The sequence below is a fragment of the Belonocnema kinseyi genome, chromosome 1, assembly GCF_010883055.1.
Source record: "Belonocnema kinseyi isolate 2016_QV_RU_SX_M_011 chromosome 1, B_treatae_v1, whole genome shotgun sequence".
Lineage (NCBI taxonomy): Eukaryota > Metazoa > Arthropoda > Insecta > Hymenoptera > Cynipidae > Belonocnema > Belonocnema kinseyi.
The window spans coordinates 118,194,691-118,214,003 of record NC_046657.1 but is presented as its reverse complement, the minus strand read 5'-3'; the positions used below and the strand labels follow the sequence as shown (position 1 = coordinate 118,214,003).

The following is a 19,313-nucleotide window of genomic DNA, read 5'->3' as shown; positions in this document are numbered from 1 at the left end:
CCCCCCCCCCCCCCCTAAACTGGTAAAGTTGTTTATGGATGATTCCTAAGTCGTCTTTTAAACCCCTGAAATCTTTGCGAATTCGTTCAAATCTCTTCAAGTACTTGAAATCTTTGAATTTCAGTGAAATCTTTTGGAATCTTTTAAAACTTTCGTAAATTATCTGAAATCCTTGAAATCTGAAATTTGTAAGAACTTTGATGAAATATTTGAAATCATGGTAAAAGTTTCCTTTAATTTTTGTCACTAAAACTTCAGTTTTCGTTTGAAATGTTTTAAAATCTTTTCAAATTTGTTGAAACCTTTTCAAATAATTTAACATCTGCAATATTTGTGAAATATTTCGTATTCATTTGCAATCGTTTCAAATCTTTAAAATCTTTTTAAATCTTTTAAATTTGGTGTACCGTGATATTTTTCAAATCTTTGAAATCCGTGAAATATTTGTTTATTTATTATTTAGTGAGTAAAAAAATAAATTTTATATTGATAAATAAAAAACTCTTCATTAGCAAGATTTCTTCTAAACAAGAGGTTTCTTTGATTATAAAATAAAACATTTAAATTACTTTTCGAATTTCAATAAAATCACTGTTTTAAAAGGAAAATTTAAGTCAAGGTTCTCTTGAAAAATTCAAGGTGATTTCCAGGTTTTCAAAGTTCAAACAACATTTCAAGGAAAATTCCAGGTTTGCAAGGTTATCGAGGTCACTGGACAATCTGTTTAACTACACTAAAATGTTCGTAAGTATAAAATTAACAATTTCAACCGCGTTATAAATAGTTCGAATAATTACTTTCCAGTTTTATCCTAAAATAGCGAAGTATCGTAACCAGACAAAAAACTTGTGAAACAGGTTTTTTTAAATCCTTTTCAGCTTAATATAAATAATAACTTTGTATCTCGTATATTGAAAAAATCTTATTAACATTATTTTGCAATTTTTCATTTTAAATTTGTAGTTTGAGACACGTGCGTGACAAGCCTACTTTTTTATTTACAATTTTTAAGTGAAATCGTCTAAAATTTTGAAACTACTAAATTGTATTTTGATATAACTTGAGTGACATTATTTGAAAAAAATTTAATGTTCAAAACGTGGAAAATGACTGGGACTTTCGGTGAACTTTTGGCAACCATCTATAACCTCATATACAATCGGCAAGAAAAATCACATCTTATCACAATGGAAGTTCTTGGATTTGTTTGTAAAAAAATGAATACTTGGTTTTAAATCATTTTTTAGTTCCAAAACATAATTTTTAAAAACATACACATTTGAAAAACCCCTGCTTTTATAGGTTAGGAACTTCAGTAAGATTGGGTTTTTACCATTTTTACAAACTCCCTGATCACATAACGCGTGCTTTTGTATTGTCCTTTATTCTAGTGCAGTGAAAAATTAACAACAAAATCAATTTGGTCTAATTCACATGAAAATTGAAACAACGACGATGTTTACTAAACTTACCTTTAACCTCACTATTTATAGCACCCTTACTGCGATGTCTGCCAGTTTTATGAGACTTGTTAACCTGCTTAAACGCACCAGGGCGGTGAGCGTCTTGTTTCATTATTTCGATTTATTTTTATGTGAATATTAATTAATACTCATAACAAGTGTAACAATTTTAGTCGACCAACTCCACGTGCTAAGGTTTCTGGGCATCGTGTCCATGTGACCGTGCTTGTGTGCTTGTTTTTGGTCCACACTCGACACAAACCATCCGCAAAGATATTATATCTTTGCCATTTGCTAGATTGAATGAGTGCTACCAAACACTTTGAAAAAAAATAAGTACATCCAAAATTTTGCTCCAAAACTTAAGAAAAAAATTATACTTTTTTATTTTCTATGTTAGAAATTTCCGTTATCTGGACACCAGTCAATTTCTTGGAAAACCAGAACCATTTCTCAGAAGTGGCGCCACATTTTTCCACCTCTCATTTGCGCATGCGCAGAAACAAAATTCGTTTTCTGATTTTGCACCGTTTTGCACTCGTTTTCACACGCGCCCGACGCCCGAATGCGTGTCTTGAAAGCCGCGGAGGGTGAAATTCGTGAAAAAAATATCTACTTGATAAGAACAATACGAGAAAAAAGAGGAAAACCGCGTGTATAAGCAATGGAAGCGTCAATAAACGCTTATTCAATCAAAAAAAACGAAACTTACGAAGATGAGGAGGAGAGGAAACATTTTCAGCGGATCGTCTCCGCCTTCAAATATTACAAGTAAGAGCACGTTTTTCCTCAGTTTTATCAGCTAATCTGCTTTTATGATCTGTCCCTTGTTTTTTCTTCACCTTATCGGCGTCATTCTCGAGTTCGATGCATTTGCAGCTTCAATCATGCAGTCCGGCTCATATCAGTTTTATGTGCTCTCCAAAAATAGGTTATGTGTGCACAATGCAAATGTACATTGTACATACCAGACAATCTTCTCCGGACTTTTTCTTTTCTTGTCCATTCTTTGCTATTTTGAGATTTGAGACCATGTTTAAAAATCCGGTAGTTTTTCAATCGTCTATATATATCCATCTGTACATCAGCACTAAGAGAGTTTCTCACGCTTGTTTCTTAGAAAATTTTTAATATAGCCACTGTACTGTGAAAACATGAATTTTTTAGATTTGGACATAACAGTGAATTTATTTTGTTATTATGAATTTTCTCAATTCCTGATTTTAAAAAAAAACGTGTTCTGTCGCTTTAAGTTTCACATGATATCACATGAAATTATGCAATTTGGAACGAGTTCTATTTGACAATCTAAATTTTTCACATTTGTCAGGGTGGTCATATGTTTTGTAAGTTTTGATTTTCCAATTAGAAAGCGTATAATTTTCAAATTGTTTAGAATAATTAAAATTTAAAGTTTCACAAAATTTCTTGCAATATTTAAATTCTGTAATTTGGAACGGTACAGAAATCACATTTTCTAGTAAAAAAAATACTCTAGTTTTGAATGTCACTTGACATTGTATGATATAATACTAATTAAAAGTATATTTTATCGTCTTCAATATTTCTATAATTTTAAGGAAATTTCTAAGTGTATCGAAATTTCGGTACACGTAGCCATGGCATAATTTTAATTTATAATTATAGTTTTGAATGCGTAGTTCTAAAACAGTTTAATCTTTGAAGCCTTGAAACTAAAGTTTATTCTTAAATTAATTTTTAGAAGAATTCTGGAAGGTTTCTAATTTTTAATTTATTAATATTTTAGTTTCAAGTTTAATAATTATTCAAAATGTCCCGACCACTCCGCTTTCGAATTTTCCAAAAGTTCATATTAAAAGCCAGTTTTGAATTTAATAATTTTAGATGTAAACATAAAGAAATTTGGAATTAAAAAGCTTAATATTGTAAAGTTTCAAAAAATGAAATCATATAAAAGCAATCTTGTTATTTATCCTTTATTTGAATTTTCAATGTAACATGTTAAAATTTGGCCAATTTTTCATTGAACATTTCATGTTTAAAAAAAAGTTAAAAATAAACTATCTGAAATTGAATTAAGCCTATGAATAGAGACTTATAGGGGAAATTTTCGAAATCGGGTTTATTTCCTCAAGAAATCAGACAAACTCAAAGACACATTTTTTCCAAAGGAATTTTTTAGGGCATCATTTTTTTAAATTCTAAAAAAAAAGGAACTGATTTAGAAGTAAAATGCCAATTCCCGGATTGCAACTCGCTAAAAAAATATTTGAATTGTTTAATAAAAAGTATCTGTTTCAATAAATTAAAAATAATTAAAATTTAATTATTGCGCTGCACTCACATCACAAAACTGCAGACCTGTCTTCATTCGTTCTCAAGATAAAGCATGTGTAAATAAATCGCCCTAAAAAGAAAATTTTGGAATATTTCAGTTTTGAAAAATGTATTGTATTAAAGAATGTTTAATGATTTCCAAATTGAACCGAATAGGTTTTATATTTTGATTTTTCATTTTATTTCGGAAACCCAATTGAAAGTTGGGGAGTCGATCGTATACTGATAGAGTATAAATTTGGATCAAATTGTACTTTAATGCAGGGTTGTATAATAATTTGAAACCAAATCAATCCTTTCATAGACCGGCAATATTTATGAATTTTAAATCAGATTTTTCTTTGTGTCTTATGGTCCACATAAATTAAAATAAAATTGAGCCAACACAACATTTTTTCGAACTCAGAATTCATTTGATTAAAAACTCCTTTCTCAATCCTTGACGTTTTGGTACAATGCGTACTTTTTTTAAAAAGGTTTTAACCTAAATAATTATATTTTTACAATTACTAATATTAAAGAAAACAATAATGATAAATAATTTCGTCGAGTAATGTGTATCTTTTACCTAAGTTTTCGAAGTTTGAATTAATCAAACATAAAATTAATGTCCAAGAGTAAAAAACAAAAGATATCAAAATAAGGAACGGTGTCATTCGAAAAATGTTCCAATAAAAAAAAAATTTCTTAAGGAAGTAACGTTAACCGACCATTACTGGGACAACGTAAAAAGTATGTCCAATACTGAGACAATAATAAATATCGTTGAGTATCTTTTATATTCCAACATAAATTATAAAAGTAAAAATGTTCTATTATTGTTTAAGTTATTTTAAATTTGTTACCACTATTTATTTTTGTCCTGGCCAGTTATGCATTTAGTAAAAAATAATCAAAAATATTCCTCAAAATGTGTGAATGTACTGCTACAAAATTTGCCATTTTTTTTATTTCAAAACTTTCCGCATAACTTTACAGCATTGTATTATTGAAATTTCCTATACTAAAAGAAAAAGTTAAGTTTTGCACATGTTTAATACGTTTAAGAATAAAATTCATAACTTTATTAGCGATTTTATTCGATAACTTATGGAAATTTTATTGTCCCGCATTTGGACAAATTTTTGGCGAAGTTGCCTAAAACGGGACGAGCTGTCGCTGACTGTCTCAGTTTCGGATCCTTAAACGTGAGTTGCGAAATTGCGTTTCCATTACTGAGACGGTTACTTTCGCCGTGTTTTTAATTAAATTTCGCAGTATTATTTTTTTTATATATTAAGAATATTGTTTATAAGACACAACCTTGCCGTTTAATTGATTATTTATTCTAAAAAAAGTTGTTTAAAGTAGTTTATTGAAACCTCCAATTCTAACCTGAAAGTTTCCCAAGTGCTTAGTTAAGTGATGTAATATAGTATCTAATAAATGTAATTTTTCAACTAAAATTAGTAAGTATGCATTAAAATTCAATATTATAAATTTATATGAAATATTAATAAGATGAATATTATCGATTTACTTTTTAAGATAAATTAAGTAAATTATCTTTTCTGTTGAAAATGTATATTTTTAATTCAAAAATATAACTGTTTTAAATAAAACTCATCTTTTCCACTTGAAAATTCAACAGTTTCGTTTAAATTTTATTTTATTTCTTGACTGAAAAATGTTTTTTCATTAACATTTGCACTATTTTCTTGAAAATTCGTCTTTTTGATTCGAAAACTTATCTTTTTAATTATAAGTTTCATCTTTCTTGAGCAAAAATGCAACTGTGGTTGAAAATTAATCTGTTTAGGTTGAGGCTTAAGCAGTTTGATTGGAAATTAGTATTTTTTTTTTAAATTAATTCGTCTAATTTCAATATTTAATTAAAATTTTGTTTTGGTTAAAATGTCAACTATTATATTTTGTTATCAGAAATTAACTTTTTTTGTCACCCTAATACTTCAATTTTCTAACAAATTCTTGAATTTTTCAATAAAAAAGACTGATTTTCTACCAAAAAAGATAAATTCTTATCAAAAAATGTAATAGTTGATATTTCAAACGAAAAATGTTTTAATTATAAATTAAACATGACATGATTTTTTAAATAAATAAAATTTTTGATTGAAAAAAGAACAATATTTTAACCAAATCTATTAATTTTCTACCTAAATAATATCATTTTTAACAAAACAGTTGCATTTTTCTCAAAGAAAAATGTAATTTATAATTAAAATGACAAATTTTCGAACCAAAAAGACGAATTTTCAACAAAATAGTTGAAATAATAATCAAACCAGATTTTTCACTCAATAAAATTTTCAACCAAATAATAAAATTTGGAAACAAAAAATAATTTAAATTGTTTCAATGCATTTTTAAATTTATGTATTAACTTGAGTTAAGATCAATTCTAATTCAAAATTGACTACCGACCAATTTAATTTGCAAGTAAATTGATCATATTAGTTTATAATATTGAATTTTAATGCATACTTACTAATTTTATTAAAAAATTTAATTAATGAGTCATTATTAAATTACTTAACTGAGCAGTAGGCAAAATTTGAGGTTAAAATTAGAGGTTTCAATAAACTACTTTAAAAAATTTTTTCAGAATAAATAATTAAACGGTAATCACAATCCATTCTTGTTTTTTAATGTATTCTGTAATAAATTATAAGTAAATTGTGCCATTTTATTTTGATAAACCTCATTGGATTTTCCTTGTCCCAGTATTGGCTTCTTTTTTGTTCGAATCGATCAAATAATGTCTTAAGTACTTATTATAACGGTTTTTGTACCAAAATTCTAATTCCCAATTTAAAAATTGTGTTTATGTGGTTTAGCTTTTCCTAACTGTCCCAGTAATGTTCAGTTTACCTTAGCAAGTCAGGTGAGAGAGCGCTTCGATTTGTTATTGACTCACACGGTCACATTCATAAGTTTGGCAAGGTCGCGTATGAACACACGTGTTATTCGAAATTCGCGCATAAACTAGAGCACGTGGAATGGATGCGACATTGCCATACCTTCAGTTCACTGACGTCAGTCATACAGTTACGGTATAAGTAACTATTTTTCTATTCTTATAGACTCTGAATTTATATTTTTCGAAACCACATGTTATTTTCAATCATTGATTTATTGTCTATGAAGCTCTGAAAGGTTCCAAAATTTTAAACAGAGCTTTAGTGCATTTTAATACAACTGTCGTACAAATATCAAACGATTCTCATTTATAATTCTATTACCGAGGGTACTCCCTTAAGTTAATTTCAAAACAATAAAAATGTCAAGATATAAAACTGTTGGAAAGCGATGTTATTTGGCTGAGTGTTGTAATAATTAGTAATTAAAACAATGAATGAGATGTTAAAAATGACATACTTCAGACCATAGGGTAAATCCTATTATGGTCTTTTTAACATCCTATGGTCTGAAGTATGTCATTTTTAACATCTCATTCATTGTTTTAATTATTAACAATAAAAATGGTTATATTGAAGTCTCAAAAAATTTAAGAGCTTTTAGTCAATTAAGGACTACGTTTTCTATAATAAGAAACGAAACTTTATCGTCGGTTAGGAAGGATAAACAAAAATAGACAGTTTAGAAATATACATGAAGGCAGTGTATGTAATGAACGTTGACAAACAATGAACGGGTTTATATTGAAACGACTGATTAGTAAGCTTGAAAATAAGTTTAAATTAAAAGTGAGAAATTTTGTAACTAAAAAGATTACATTAGTTTATAATACTTCGATCATTTTTATTAATATTTAGAATTTCAGTATGTAAGTTAACTAAAATCTTTCGAAATTTGCTCATAAAAATAGACTCAACAATACGTCGTTGGTCCGTGTTTTTTTTTGTGTAGCTAATATTTTATTATTTTTGAAATCAAAGTAATGTTTAAAATTCCAAGAATGTTGTGATAAACCTGTGTTAAAATTCCCAACTTTACAATCTCTTTTGTGTTCAGAAATTCTGGTTTTTAATCTCCAGCCAGTTTCACCTATATAAAAGCTTTATTACAACATTTACGTTCAATGAAATAAATAAGACCAGATAAATTTTCAATGAAATCGCTTCCTTTCTTCTTTAACAATTAATTATCTAGGGTATTTATGAAGAAAACTTTCACTTCTATTTAGTACAAAAAATTGGGTATTAAAATAAATCTATTCAAATAAATACCTCATGTCTATATTTATGTCGAAAAAAGAACTAAACGCTCACTTCACGCCGCCGTTGGTTAAAAGCCTGTCTCCGAAGTACATAGATTTTGAAGAATTTCGACGTTTTCGATTTGATTTCTAGGGCTTATATAATTAAGGTACTTTTAAGTGCGTTTATTTCAAGGATGAGTTTTTGATCTGTGTTTTAAATAATTTTTCAGACCTCACTCGATGCAGCGAGTGAAAAAGACTGAGACCTACCTCCTGACTCTGCCGGCACATCATCTGAAATTACTTTCGAAGTATCGCGACCACCTGCACGAAGTAAAACGCTGCATCGAAAACAATGATGATATCATTAAACTCATAATAAAAGATGTGGCTCACATTTTTGAGAACGTGAATCCAGCAACCTCAGAAAACGAGAGTGTAAGAAAAGTTAATCTGGTGTGTAGCATGTTCATTTCCTTCTCTAGATTCATCTGATCGTGCATCCTCATCCATCTACAAATGCAACGTTATGACGCGCATTGAGGCTCAACGTCCAAATTTGTTCCAAAACAGATTAGAGTCAACAATTATTAATCGATTTTTATTTTTTAAATATACATTTAACTAAGTTCGTAAGATTTTTTCGTATTTTTTTATTTTTACATTATTCTAATGAAAAGGTATTCGTTTTATGTAAAATTTGATTTCCCGTATTTCATCATTCGCACATTTTGCAGTTTTCGAAGGTGACCAATGAGAAAGTTTATAGTTTTTTCAAAGTGCTTAAAATAATTCAACTTTAAGGGTTCACAATATTCCTCGAAATATTTCAAATTAAAAAATTTGAAACGGAAAAAATGACAGTGATTTTATATTTGACAGAAATCACATGTTTTGGTAAAAAAAATCTATCCAGTCGTTTTAAATGCCACTTGATATCACATGATCTAATACTTCTCAATCATTTGTTTATCGTCTTTAAAATTTCAATAATTTAAATTTAAAATCATAATTCTGAATGTGCAATTCTAAAATTATCGTAGTTTAAAATTTAAATATTCATAATTTCAGGACCATTTCCCTATTAAATATTTCAAATTTTCATATGAAAAGCCTGGATAGTTAAAAATTTAATTTAAAATATAAAAAAATGAAAATTAAACAATCTGAAATTGATGCATCACTAAATTGATAATTTCGATAATTTTAAATGGTTTTAATTATTTTAGAGTTCTAAATTTGTCTTATGATCGCTGAATTTATAATTTTTCCCATTCATAGGTTTTAATTTTTCAATTAAAATTGAATTGTTTACATTTTGGAAAGTATAATTAGCCATTTAAAAACTGTTAATTTTTAAGCAATTTAAATTTACTTACAACTGTTTTTAATAACTATTTTTTTCAGTTTTAAATGAAGTTCTCATTCGTTTAAGTTTCAACATTCCGGAGTAGAAATGTTTTCATTTTTAATGTTCCTCATAGAAAATTACTACTTATTTTGAAAGTTTTTTATATAGAATAATGCAATTAATTTTTTTATTTTAGACAAATTTGTTCAATCAGCTTTAATGTTAAATTATAATTTTATTATCGAGTAACAATTTTAAATTCTAGAATTTCAGTTGCTTTTACTTTGGAAGATTCAATTTAGTTTACAATTTTTGCATAAATACAATTCAACTCCTTAAATTTCAGACTCTTGCAGTCGAAATTATTATTCATAAATTGTTTTTTCAAAAATATTAAAAATCTTATATTAAAAAAAATAATAATAATTATGATTCAAAGTCAATTGATTTCTTGCAAAAAGTTTTTTTTTGTGTGTTATGTTTATCGACATCCGAAATATAGATAATGTATGTGAGGCAAAACTTGAGGTTTCACAAAAAGAGTATATATTTTTTCTAAACCGGAAGAAATCATTAATATTTACCGGGAGAAAGCCGGGCGTCGAAAATTAAAAAAATAGTGGCCACATTGGCACGTTTTGAGACCCCCTAAGTCAGAAAAAAACGATTTTTACGACGATGTCTGTCTGTATACTGTAAGCACGATAACTTTCGAAAGATTGGATTGTGCATTAACAAACTTTTTAAATGCTTAAAAAGAAATCACGAGTTCGTTAAGCAACTATTTTGGATGAAAATTCAAAAAGTTAGAGAATTTAAAAAATGTTTGGGAACATTTTTTTCAAGATTAAAAAATTATGTCTATGGCTGTTTAATGTTTATAGTACTCGGAAGCTTGGAACAATTTATTTGTATGACTTTTTTCGATAAAAAGAAAATGATCAGAATTATAGAATTTTCCAAATCTAAAAAAAAGGAAAATTAACATTTTGAGCCAAACAACGCAATATATGACAAAAAAAGCGTTGCTTTTTTGAAGCCCTACAAGATACCAAAACAACTTCCTAAATTTCTTCGAAAAGACGTAAACTCTCATTTTTATCGCAGAAAAATAATAGGAAAAAATTGTGTATCCAAAAAATATTTGGAATTGTAGCCTTATTGTTCCATAACATTTCTTCACTTTCCAAACAGTCTTTATACAAATACACTGTTTGACCATTTATTTACAAAAATACATTTTTCTCTCACCAAATCGACTTTTCAATTGGTTCAATAGTTATGTTTTAAATTACTTGTAGAGACAAATATTCATACGTTAACGTAATTTCCTTAAAACAATATAATGGCCGAAATAATGTAATAATAATATAATAAAATAATCTAAATATAAGGCCAAATAATATGCGTGTTTATAACGATAATTAATGTAATCAAACAATAAAATCATCGAATTTGTCATCACTGCGAGGACGATTTCATATAATTATGATTTTCTTAAATAAAATTTACAAATATTGATTGATTGCAATGTTTTTTTTTCTACATCCCCTAACGATGTAATACAAAGTAGATTTCAGAAAATAAAAATATGTTGGATCATGGAACCACCAACTTTGAAATTTGTTTGTAAAAATTTATAAAAATTTTGCATGAACTAATTTCATGTATTAGATCCTATTTCACTTTATTTGTTAACAGAAAAGTGCAGCAAAAAAAGGATCTAAATCAATTAAGAATTGTCAGCTCTAATCTGTTTTGGAACAACTTTTTACATTTTGTGTCACTGTATTACGCTTCTTCTAATACTCTCAAAAACTAACAAATTGAAATAAATAAGTAATTCAACGTTAAAAAACATAATTTCACCTATAAATTTATAAACGTGGTTTTAAAAAAACACATTGGATCGCTATATAACAGATTAAGGGATATTGAAAAGAATAATCAATAAAATTGATCCTTTTAAGTGAATTCTTCAGTAGAACAATTTTTATATTTAAAATTTGTCTACTGGACGGTGGCAAGCGATTTCTCTCACCTATATTTTTACAGAATATATTCATACTTCCCGGATATGCATCACGTTTCAAATCTATCGGCACTGAACTACAAGACGATAACCAGAATCTTATTTTTTGCAAAAAGTAGATCATTTATGAAACATTTAAAAGGATTTAAAGCTTTTATTGTTTAAACAAAACTATATGATAATTAATACATCTCTTCTTTATAAAAACACTCTATAGTGAAGCAAACATATATTTGTTATTTATACTGCTTAATGCAAAAAAATATTCTATTTTGATTTCTTTTATAATTTGAATTTAGCGCCCTTTTTAATTTGTCTATTTTATTTTTAGGCGAAACATTTGCCCACAAAAATTAAATAATGTAATTCTTATTTTGGGTTTAAAAATAATTTTATGCATTGAGAATGAGATCTGGTGCGCTGCAATACGCCATCTATTTTTCAATACAGCAAAATGTAAACTCGCGAAACAAGGTAGAATTTTTAAGATGCATATTAAATTTGTGCTTAAAAACAACTTTGTTATTGTTTTGTGTAGTTTTAAATGATTGGTGAATGAAAACAATGAATTTTTATCTGAAAATAAGTGTTACATGTTGAATTTGCATCGTATACAGTGGAAAAACACGTTTTATGTTAAAACTCTTTTTGTAAAAAAAAACTTATTTTAGTATGTTATGATATATTATAAGCTTCTATTATCTTACCTTAACATAAAAGCGTACTTACAAAAAATTTTTATTAATTTATACACTTGCTTGACGATAAATCTTTATTTTTTCCATTCACTCGTTGTTTTAAACTTGTAAAAAACATGATTAAATTATTTTCAAGTCCAAATTAAAATGCAACTAATAATTGCTACCTGTTTTCACGAGTTTGCAACACTAGCGCACCTAAGATTTCAGATCCCAATATAAACTATTACAATTTGAAATAAAACGAAAAATGTAAACAAGACATTTTTAGCTTTAAACTGCATTAAAATAGAATATACGATTTTTCAAATATAATTCGTTTCGAGAACTTCTCCGAGCATTTTATTTTTCTGATACAAACTTTTTATGTTTTTCGAACATTGAATTAATTATTGTTGACAATATGTTTTTCAGCTTGACACAACTTAATTTCTGTTTGAGAAACGGATAAACATGTACATTGTACATTTAGCGCAGAAGTAAGCGCACTTGTGGGTCATAAGTTTGTGCTCGAATTTCTAAATAAATATTTTATCCTTTCTGTAAATGATACATTTTTTGCGGATAAAAAATTTTCACGATTTTTCATTTTCGTGTGGAAAATCCAAAAAAAGAATGCATTACTGTGATATTCAGTATGTTCACGGATTTCGAAATTCTTTAAACCTTGTTTTTTTATGTAGAATTTTCCTTTGAAATCTTCTGACCGCTAGAAAGAGTCAAAAGTTTATATTTTTATAAAAGTTCACAATTTTTAAAGAATAATAATTCATGTGTTTCTTATTTTTTAATGAAGCTGACTTCGTGTGAAATGGGAATTTTTTTCAATTTTGAGCAGTTTGCATTTTATTTAATTATTTTTTGTCAAACTCTTATTATATTTATTGAAAGATATTTTATTTAAAGTCAAAGCATTACACTCGATTACTCTGTCTTACCCTACCTTAAAAACCTGGAATTATCAGGGATATTTTTTCAAAGTCACGGAATTTTTTTCGAGAGCGTGCTTATTTTTTTGTAAATTTCTATACAAAATTTAATAAGAATGATTCTTCCGTTTTTAAAATAAAAAATTTTGTTGAAAATTCAAGTGTCTGGTTGAAAAGGCGTTATTTTTGGTAATGAATTAATCTTCTAGATTACAAATTCATCATTTTGTTTGGCAATTCAACCGATTGTTTGCCATTTTTTCCCCTCTTGATTGAAAAATCTTTCTTATTTGAAAATTCAACTCATGTTGAAACCTCGTCTTTTTTATTCGAATTCAATTGTTTTTATTGCAAAGTTGAAATATCAACTTGCTTCATTTTTCGTCTTTTTTTTTTAATGAAAATTTAATCACTTTTTTGAAAGTTTAACTATTTTTTTATTATTAATTTTTTTTTGGTTAAAGATTTATAATTTTAATTGAAAATTCATCTCTTTGATTAAAAAATATTAATTTTTTTCCAAATGGAAATTGAATTATTGCAGTTAAATATTCCATCATTTTATTTTTAAATTCCTATGTCTGGTTAAACATACATTTTTCTAACGAAAATCTTAACATTTTAGTTTAAAATTCATCACTTTGTTGCAAAATGTAACTACTTTTTTTTAATTAGTTTTTTTTTTAAATTTTTCTTAGCTAAAAATGTAACTTTTCGAAATGAATGCTCCATATTTTTATTCGAAAATTTATCTTTCTGATTGAAAATTAATGGTTTTAAATTAAAGATTAACTATTCAATTTTTGGTAGACAATTTATCTGCTCTAGTTGAAAAATCATCTTTTTGAGTGAAAATTAAACTATTCAAGTTAAAGATTCATAATTTTAGTTAAAAATGCATCTTTTTGGTTTAAAATTCAACTATTACAGATAATGATTCGTCATTTTATTTGAAAATAAACAGTTTGGTTAACATTTTTTTTAGTTAAAAATTTAACTATTTGTTGAAAAATTGTACTTTTGAGTTGAAAATTCAACTATTTCCTTGAAAATTCATGTATTTTGTTTTAAAATGGTCTTTTCTTGCACAAAGATAACTATTTGTTTTAAAATTCATCTTTTTTTTTGTTTGAAAATTTAAGTCTTCCAGTTAAATATTCATCATTGTACTTAAAAATTCATCTTTTTAGATAAATATAAAACTACTCATTTGAAATTTAAATTCTTTTGTCGAAGATACATCTATTCCAGTTAAAGATTTATCAATTCTGTTCAAAATTCGTCACTTTGGTTAAAATTTTGTTGTTGTTGTTTTTTTTTTTTTTTTTTTTTTTTGAGGAAAATTAATTTTCTTAACTGAAACTGATCTTCTTTATTTCATAGTTCAACTATTTAGTTGAAAATGTATCTTTTTTAGTGCAAAATTCAGCTACTTGCTTGAGAATTCATGTATCTTGTTGAAAAATCGTGTTTTTTTTTAATAAAAAAAATAATAATTTGGTTGAAATTGAATTATTTTGGTTAAATATTCATTTATCTTGTTGAAAATGTCTTTACTTGAAAAATTAGACATTTGAAGCGGTTTAAATTTAATTAAATTTAGCCCACATTAATTTTACCTAAGTACGTACTGAATTCTAAGTATAAAAACATAAATTAAAAAATTGTTTGAATAATTACTGAAATGGATTCTTTTTAGAGAAAAATGAAAGGAATGATTAGTTTTGTTTGCAGTATTATTTAATTAATCAATGGTGCCAGTATATTTAAAAATATTTTTTAATATAATCTGCCAAAGCTTTCTAAATAAAAGATATTAATGGAATGCCTAGAAACTGAAAAAAAAACATAGAAATATATATTTTTTTAAGTTTCGCTCTTTTTATTGGTCTCAAAATAAATCTTAGGATTCACACTTTCCAAACCGTGAAGAAGAAAATGTACTTTTTTTGTAATCGAGAATTTAAATTTGGTGCATTCTGTTTTTGGCAAACCGTCTGTAGCGAAGGAGTTGCACTTTTTTAATTTCAAAAGAAAATGTTCATGATAAAAAGTTTCAATCGTATTTTCCCCGCCCTTTTCATTGATCATGAGCATTTTTTGAAAAAATTATTATTCGACTTTTAAATTTTAAGGTCAATTTTTTTTCAAAAAGATGTACTAATGTTCAATTTTAAAATTATAAGTTATGCCAGACAAATTTTCCGTGGGCACAGTGAAAAGTGTGATTTTTGTAAATTTAACATAATTTTGCAATTTTTATGGATATGAAAAACAGTAATAGTCGCATGTTTCTCCTTAGTTATTCTTCTATTTGACTGTACTAGAATATTCTACCCCGTTTTTGAAGAATATTGAATCTTCTAGAATACTATGGAATATTCTAGAATTTTCTGTGTAGGTTTAGAGTTTCATTTAAGATTCCGAAAATGTTCCAGATTTTTTTAGATTATTCTGTTAGTTTCTAGAATATTCTATAGATTGTTTTAGAATTTTATTCAGCATTCTGAAATTCTATATTATTCGGGGAAATGTGGTAATATCCTTGCTAGAGTATGATGTAAGATTGTAAAGTAATCTGGAATTTGATATTTATTTTCGATAACCTAACATTTTATGCAGATTTAAACCGCGGCAGAAATAACGTCGAATCAACAAAAATCTTGTGTCTATGGAGTTCTATAGAGTTATTATTGTTTTTTCGATATGTTTTTTCACTCCGCGGAAATGCTGCAATCGCTACAGTGTCATAAAAATTTACCTTCAAAATCACCCAAAGAACCATACCAATTTTTTATTATACGATTTTGGGGTACCAATGAAAAAGTTTATTTTAATAAATGCTGCATCTCTTTGCAATATACTTATGTCGCGGAAGTGGCCGGAAGTGGGTAAATTTTGTGATTGGGCACAAAATTTAGGACCTGCGCTTAAGGAACTCGCTAACTTCAGATGCGTTTTCTCGAAAATCGGGGTTTTGTTATACTTCTGAGCCGATTTTATTACTTTGACAACGGTAACGAGAAGGACAATATAACCGAGAAATAAATTCTCTGAGATTTTATGAAAATCTCAGAATTTATTTTAATTAATAGAAAATTGCATTTTATTGTTAACTTTTCGGTTGAAAATTCAACTCTTTTTTTTTAAGTTTGTCTTTTTTATTTTAAAGTTTACTTGCTTTAGCAGAAATTAAATCTTTTTTTTTTTTTTGATAAAAATGCAACTGTTTGGTTAGAAATTAAGCTATAATACTATTATTTTGAAAACTTAACTCTTTTGTATAAAAAATTTACTTTTTGTTTAAAATTTATATTTTGGTGTTGAAAAATGAAATATTTTCTGGATGAAAGTTCCACTTATATAAAAAAAAATTTTTATTACCAATTCATCTGTTTTAGTACAAAATTGATATTTTTGGGGGATAAAAATGCAACTATTTGGTAGAGAATTGAACTATATTGTTAAAAAATCATCATTTTTAGTTGAAAAAATTCGTCTTTGTATTTAAAATTCAATTTTCATCGTAGAAACTTGTTTTTTTGTTTGTTACAAAAATTCAATTTTTGATGTTACTGAGTTAACTGGAATCTTTTTTGGATTGTAAATTCAATTTTTTGGTAGAAAATTATTGCTTGTTAAAAAATTAAGTTTGATCGTAAAAACTCGTGTAAAATCTTTTTCAACCGGAAATTCAACTATTTCTTTGAAAATTTATCTTTTTCATTTAAAACTTCATCTGTTATAGGAGAAATTTCATTTTTTGTATGAAAATGCAACTTTTTGGTTAAAAATCGTTCTTCTTTGCTTGATAATTCAACTAATTTATTTCAAACATTTGGTTGAATCGCTTTGTTAAGAAATCACTTTCTTTGTTACAGATTTATATATTTCAATATGAAAAGTTATCTCGTTGGTAAAAAGTTTAATTATCTTTTTTTAAATTAATATTTTTTATTTGAAAATTCAAATACTTGGGTCAAAGTTAAACTACATTGTGAAATTTTTTTATTGAAGGTTTATGTCTGATTGAATATTTCAATTGCTTAGATGAAAATACATCTTTCTTTTTGTTTAGAATTGATGTTTTAACAGAAAATGGAACTTTTCCAGTTTTTAAAATTGATATTTTTTAGTTAAAAATTCGCGTTTTTTTTTGTAAAAATATTTTATTTAGTTTGAAATTTTATTTTTTTTACGTAAAAATGCATCAGTTTCGTGGAAAATTAATTTATTGTTGAACTGTTATATTTTTTGTTTGGAAATTGAGTTTTTGTAAAGAAAATTTGTCGTCTGGTTTGAAGGTTCAATAATTTAGATAAACTTTTATTTATTTTTTGGGTGCAAAATCTTTATTTGTTGGAAATTCGTCTTTTTGGTTTTAAAATGTAAATTAAATTAAAATGTAAACTAAACTAAACTTCAGTTCTCGAGAATTTAAGAATTCTAGTTTTAGATAGAAAGTAATCTTCTTGGTTAAAAATTAACCTTTTACTTCAAAATATCAATCATTCTAGTTAAAGATTCATCATTTCAGTTAGAAAGAAATTTTTCTGTTTAAAAATTTATCTATTCCAGTTAAACATTTACAATTTTATTGAAAATTCATCACTTTGTTTGAAAATGTAACTAATTTATTGAAAGCTAGTTTTTTTTATTGTTGAAAGTTTGTTTTTTTCGTTTAAAGTAATTTTTTAAATTGAAAATTTAACTTATTTTAATTGAAAATTCCATTGTTGCAGTAAAAAATTAATTTGTTTGTTTAATTTCTCATGAAAAAATGGCCCCAAGAAAAATTTCAGATCTATTTTAGTTGATTAATTTGATCATTTAACACTTTATTAGATCTAGTATCGTTTTTCCAACAAAATTTCACTAATTAAACAAAAACTGTGTGTAAACAATGTAATAATGTAAATAATTGACCGCGGTTCTATTGGGAGTCGGTGTAATTTTCATAATCTTATAAAAAAAATAGTATGAAGAAAATTTGTATACCTTTTTGAGATAAACAATTTTACTGGAAAATAATTTTATTTTCCCAAAAGCATTTGCGATTGAAAAAACTAAAACACTGGATAAAAAATGCTAGTTAACGAGCCCATCCTTTCTTTTTAGACTTTAAAATAGTGTGGGAAATTTTGAGATTTCAGATGAAAAATCTAGTATAAGGATTAAAGGTTTAGGGGACTTCAAAATATGTGTGTATTTTTAAATCTGTTCTTGGGCATTTAAACGAAAATTCACTAATTACAGAAAAAATTTCTTCTCTGGATGTCATGACTAAATAATTAAAAAAATGTTCTGATTAGTAATAATGAAATCGCGAGAAGAGCTTGTTCCTGCATTCTTGACAGATAGCGATTTGTTCTTATTTCGGAAATTTTGCATCCCTAACCGCTCTATAATGCTATTCTAATATCGTCTCATTTACTAACACTAAGCTTACTTTTCAACTTACAATAATTTCGATTCGTGGAATATTATTCCTTTTTCATACATTTTCCAAATTTAATTGCAGACGCTAAATCCGAGGCCAGTAATGGCTGATCAGGAAAAAGTTCAAGCAACAATTAAACAATTGGTACGAGACTGGAGTACAGAGGGTACTGATGAGCGGAATGCTTGCTATCAGCCAATCATTGACGAAATTTTAAACCAGTTTCCTTTAGACTACTGGTATGGGCTAGTTGCATTTTTTTTATCACTATCCGTGTAACATTCCAATAAAGCTCAGATTCCACAGCGGAATGAATTAGTGGCCAGCGTTAAATTTCGCGTACTTCATAAGAATACGAGAAGAAATTGCCTGAAGAACACAGCTGAATTCTGGGGTTTTATATTAACCCAGAAAAATATTAATTATTATCTTCAGATGGACATTTCTATCTGCATTGATTTTAATTAAATGTTTGAATTGCTAGTTTTTAATAATAAATAGAAATCAATTTTTCATTGTTCTTAAAATGAAGCATATTTTCAGGGTGGCCGCTAGACCGGAAAACCGGGAAATGACAGTGCATTTATTTTTTGACCGGGAATTTTACCAAATTTGTATTCTAAAAATTTGGTTTAACTTTGATTTTAACCGTTGTTTTAAATAATTTGTTAACTTGTGATTTTTATCAATTATTATATCATTTGGTTTCGAATGCTTATTTCGAAAATCTTTCACTTTAAAAATTTTCCATTTTAGATTTTTAATTTTTAAGTATATATTTTAATGTAAAGCATTTTAAAATGCAGTTTTAAAGGTTAAAAAATTAGAAGATCGATTTTAACAGTTTTTAAAATAATTTAAGTGCAGTTTTGAAAATTTAAACAATTAAAAATTAAAAGCATTTGAAGTTGCAAATTTT

General features: G+C 26.6%; 2 protein-coding genes across 5 annotated transcripts in view; one reads left to right on the top strand and one right to left on the bottom strand.

Annotated features, from left to right (window-relative positions):
- LOC117170831 (pre-rRNA-processing protein TSR1 homolog) overlaps positions 1-1,909 on the bottom strand; it is a 38,248-nt gene extending 36,339 nt beyond the window's left edge. The window contains exon 1 of the mRNA XM_033357878.1: positions 1,473-1,909. Coding sequence (XP_033213769.1) covers positions 1,473-1,575 — 103 coding nt within the window. The 5' untranslated portion in view covers positions 1,576-1,909. The remainder of the gene's footprint in view (positions 1-1,472) is intronic.
- Positions 1,910-1,981: 72 nt separating this feature from the next.
- The window catches only part of LOC117170875 (carnosine N-methyltransferase), a 25,333-nt gene continuing 8,001 nt past the window's right edge, over positions 1,982-19,313 (top strand). The window contains exons 1-3 of one of the 4 annotated variants that reach the window (XM_033357921.1): positions 1,982-2,234; positions 8,175-8,400; positions 18,476-18,633. In XM_033357921.1, the coding sequence (XP_033213812.1) occupies positions 2,128-2,234; positions 8,175-8,400; positions 18,476-18,633 (491 nt within the window). In that variant the 5' untranslated portion in view covers positions 1,982-2,127. Of the gene's footprint in view, positions 2,235-6,660; positions 6,836-7,519; positions 7,570-8,174; positions 8,401-18,475; positions 18,634-19,313 lie in introns of those variants that run through there. The other 3 variants (XM_033357928.1, XM_033357936.1, XM_033357944.1) reach the window with 3 other exon arrangements.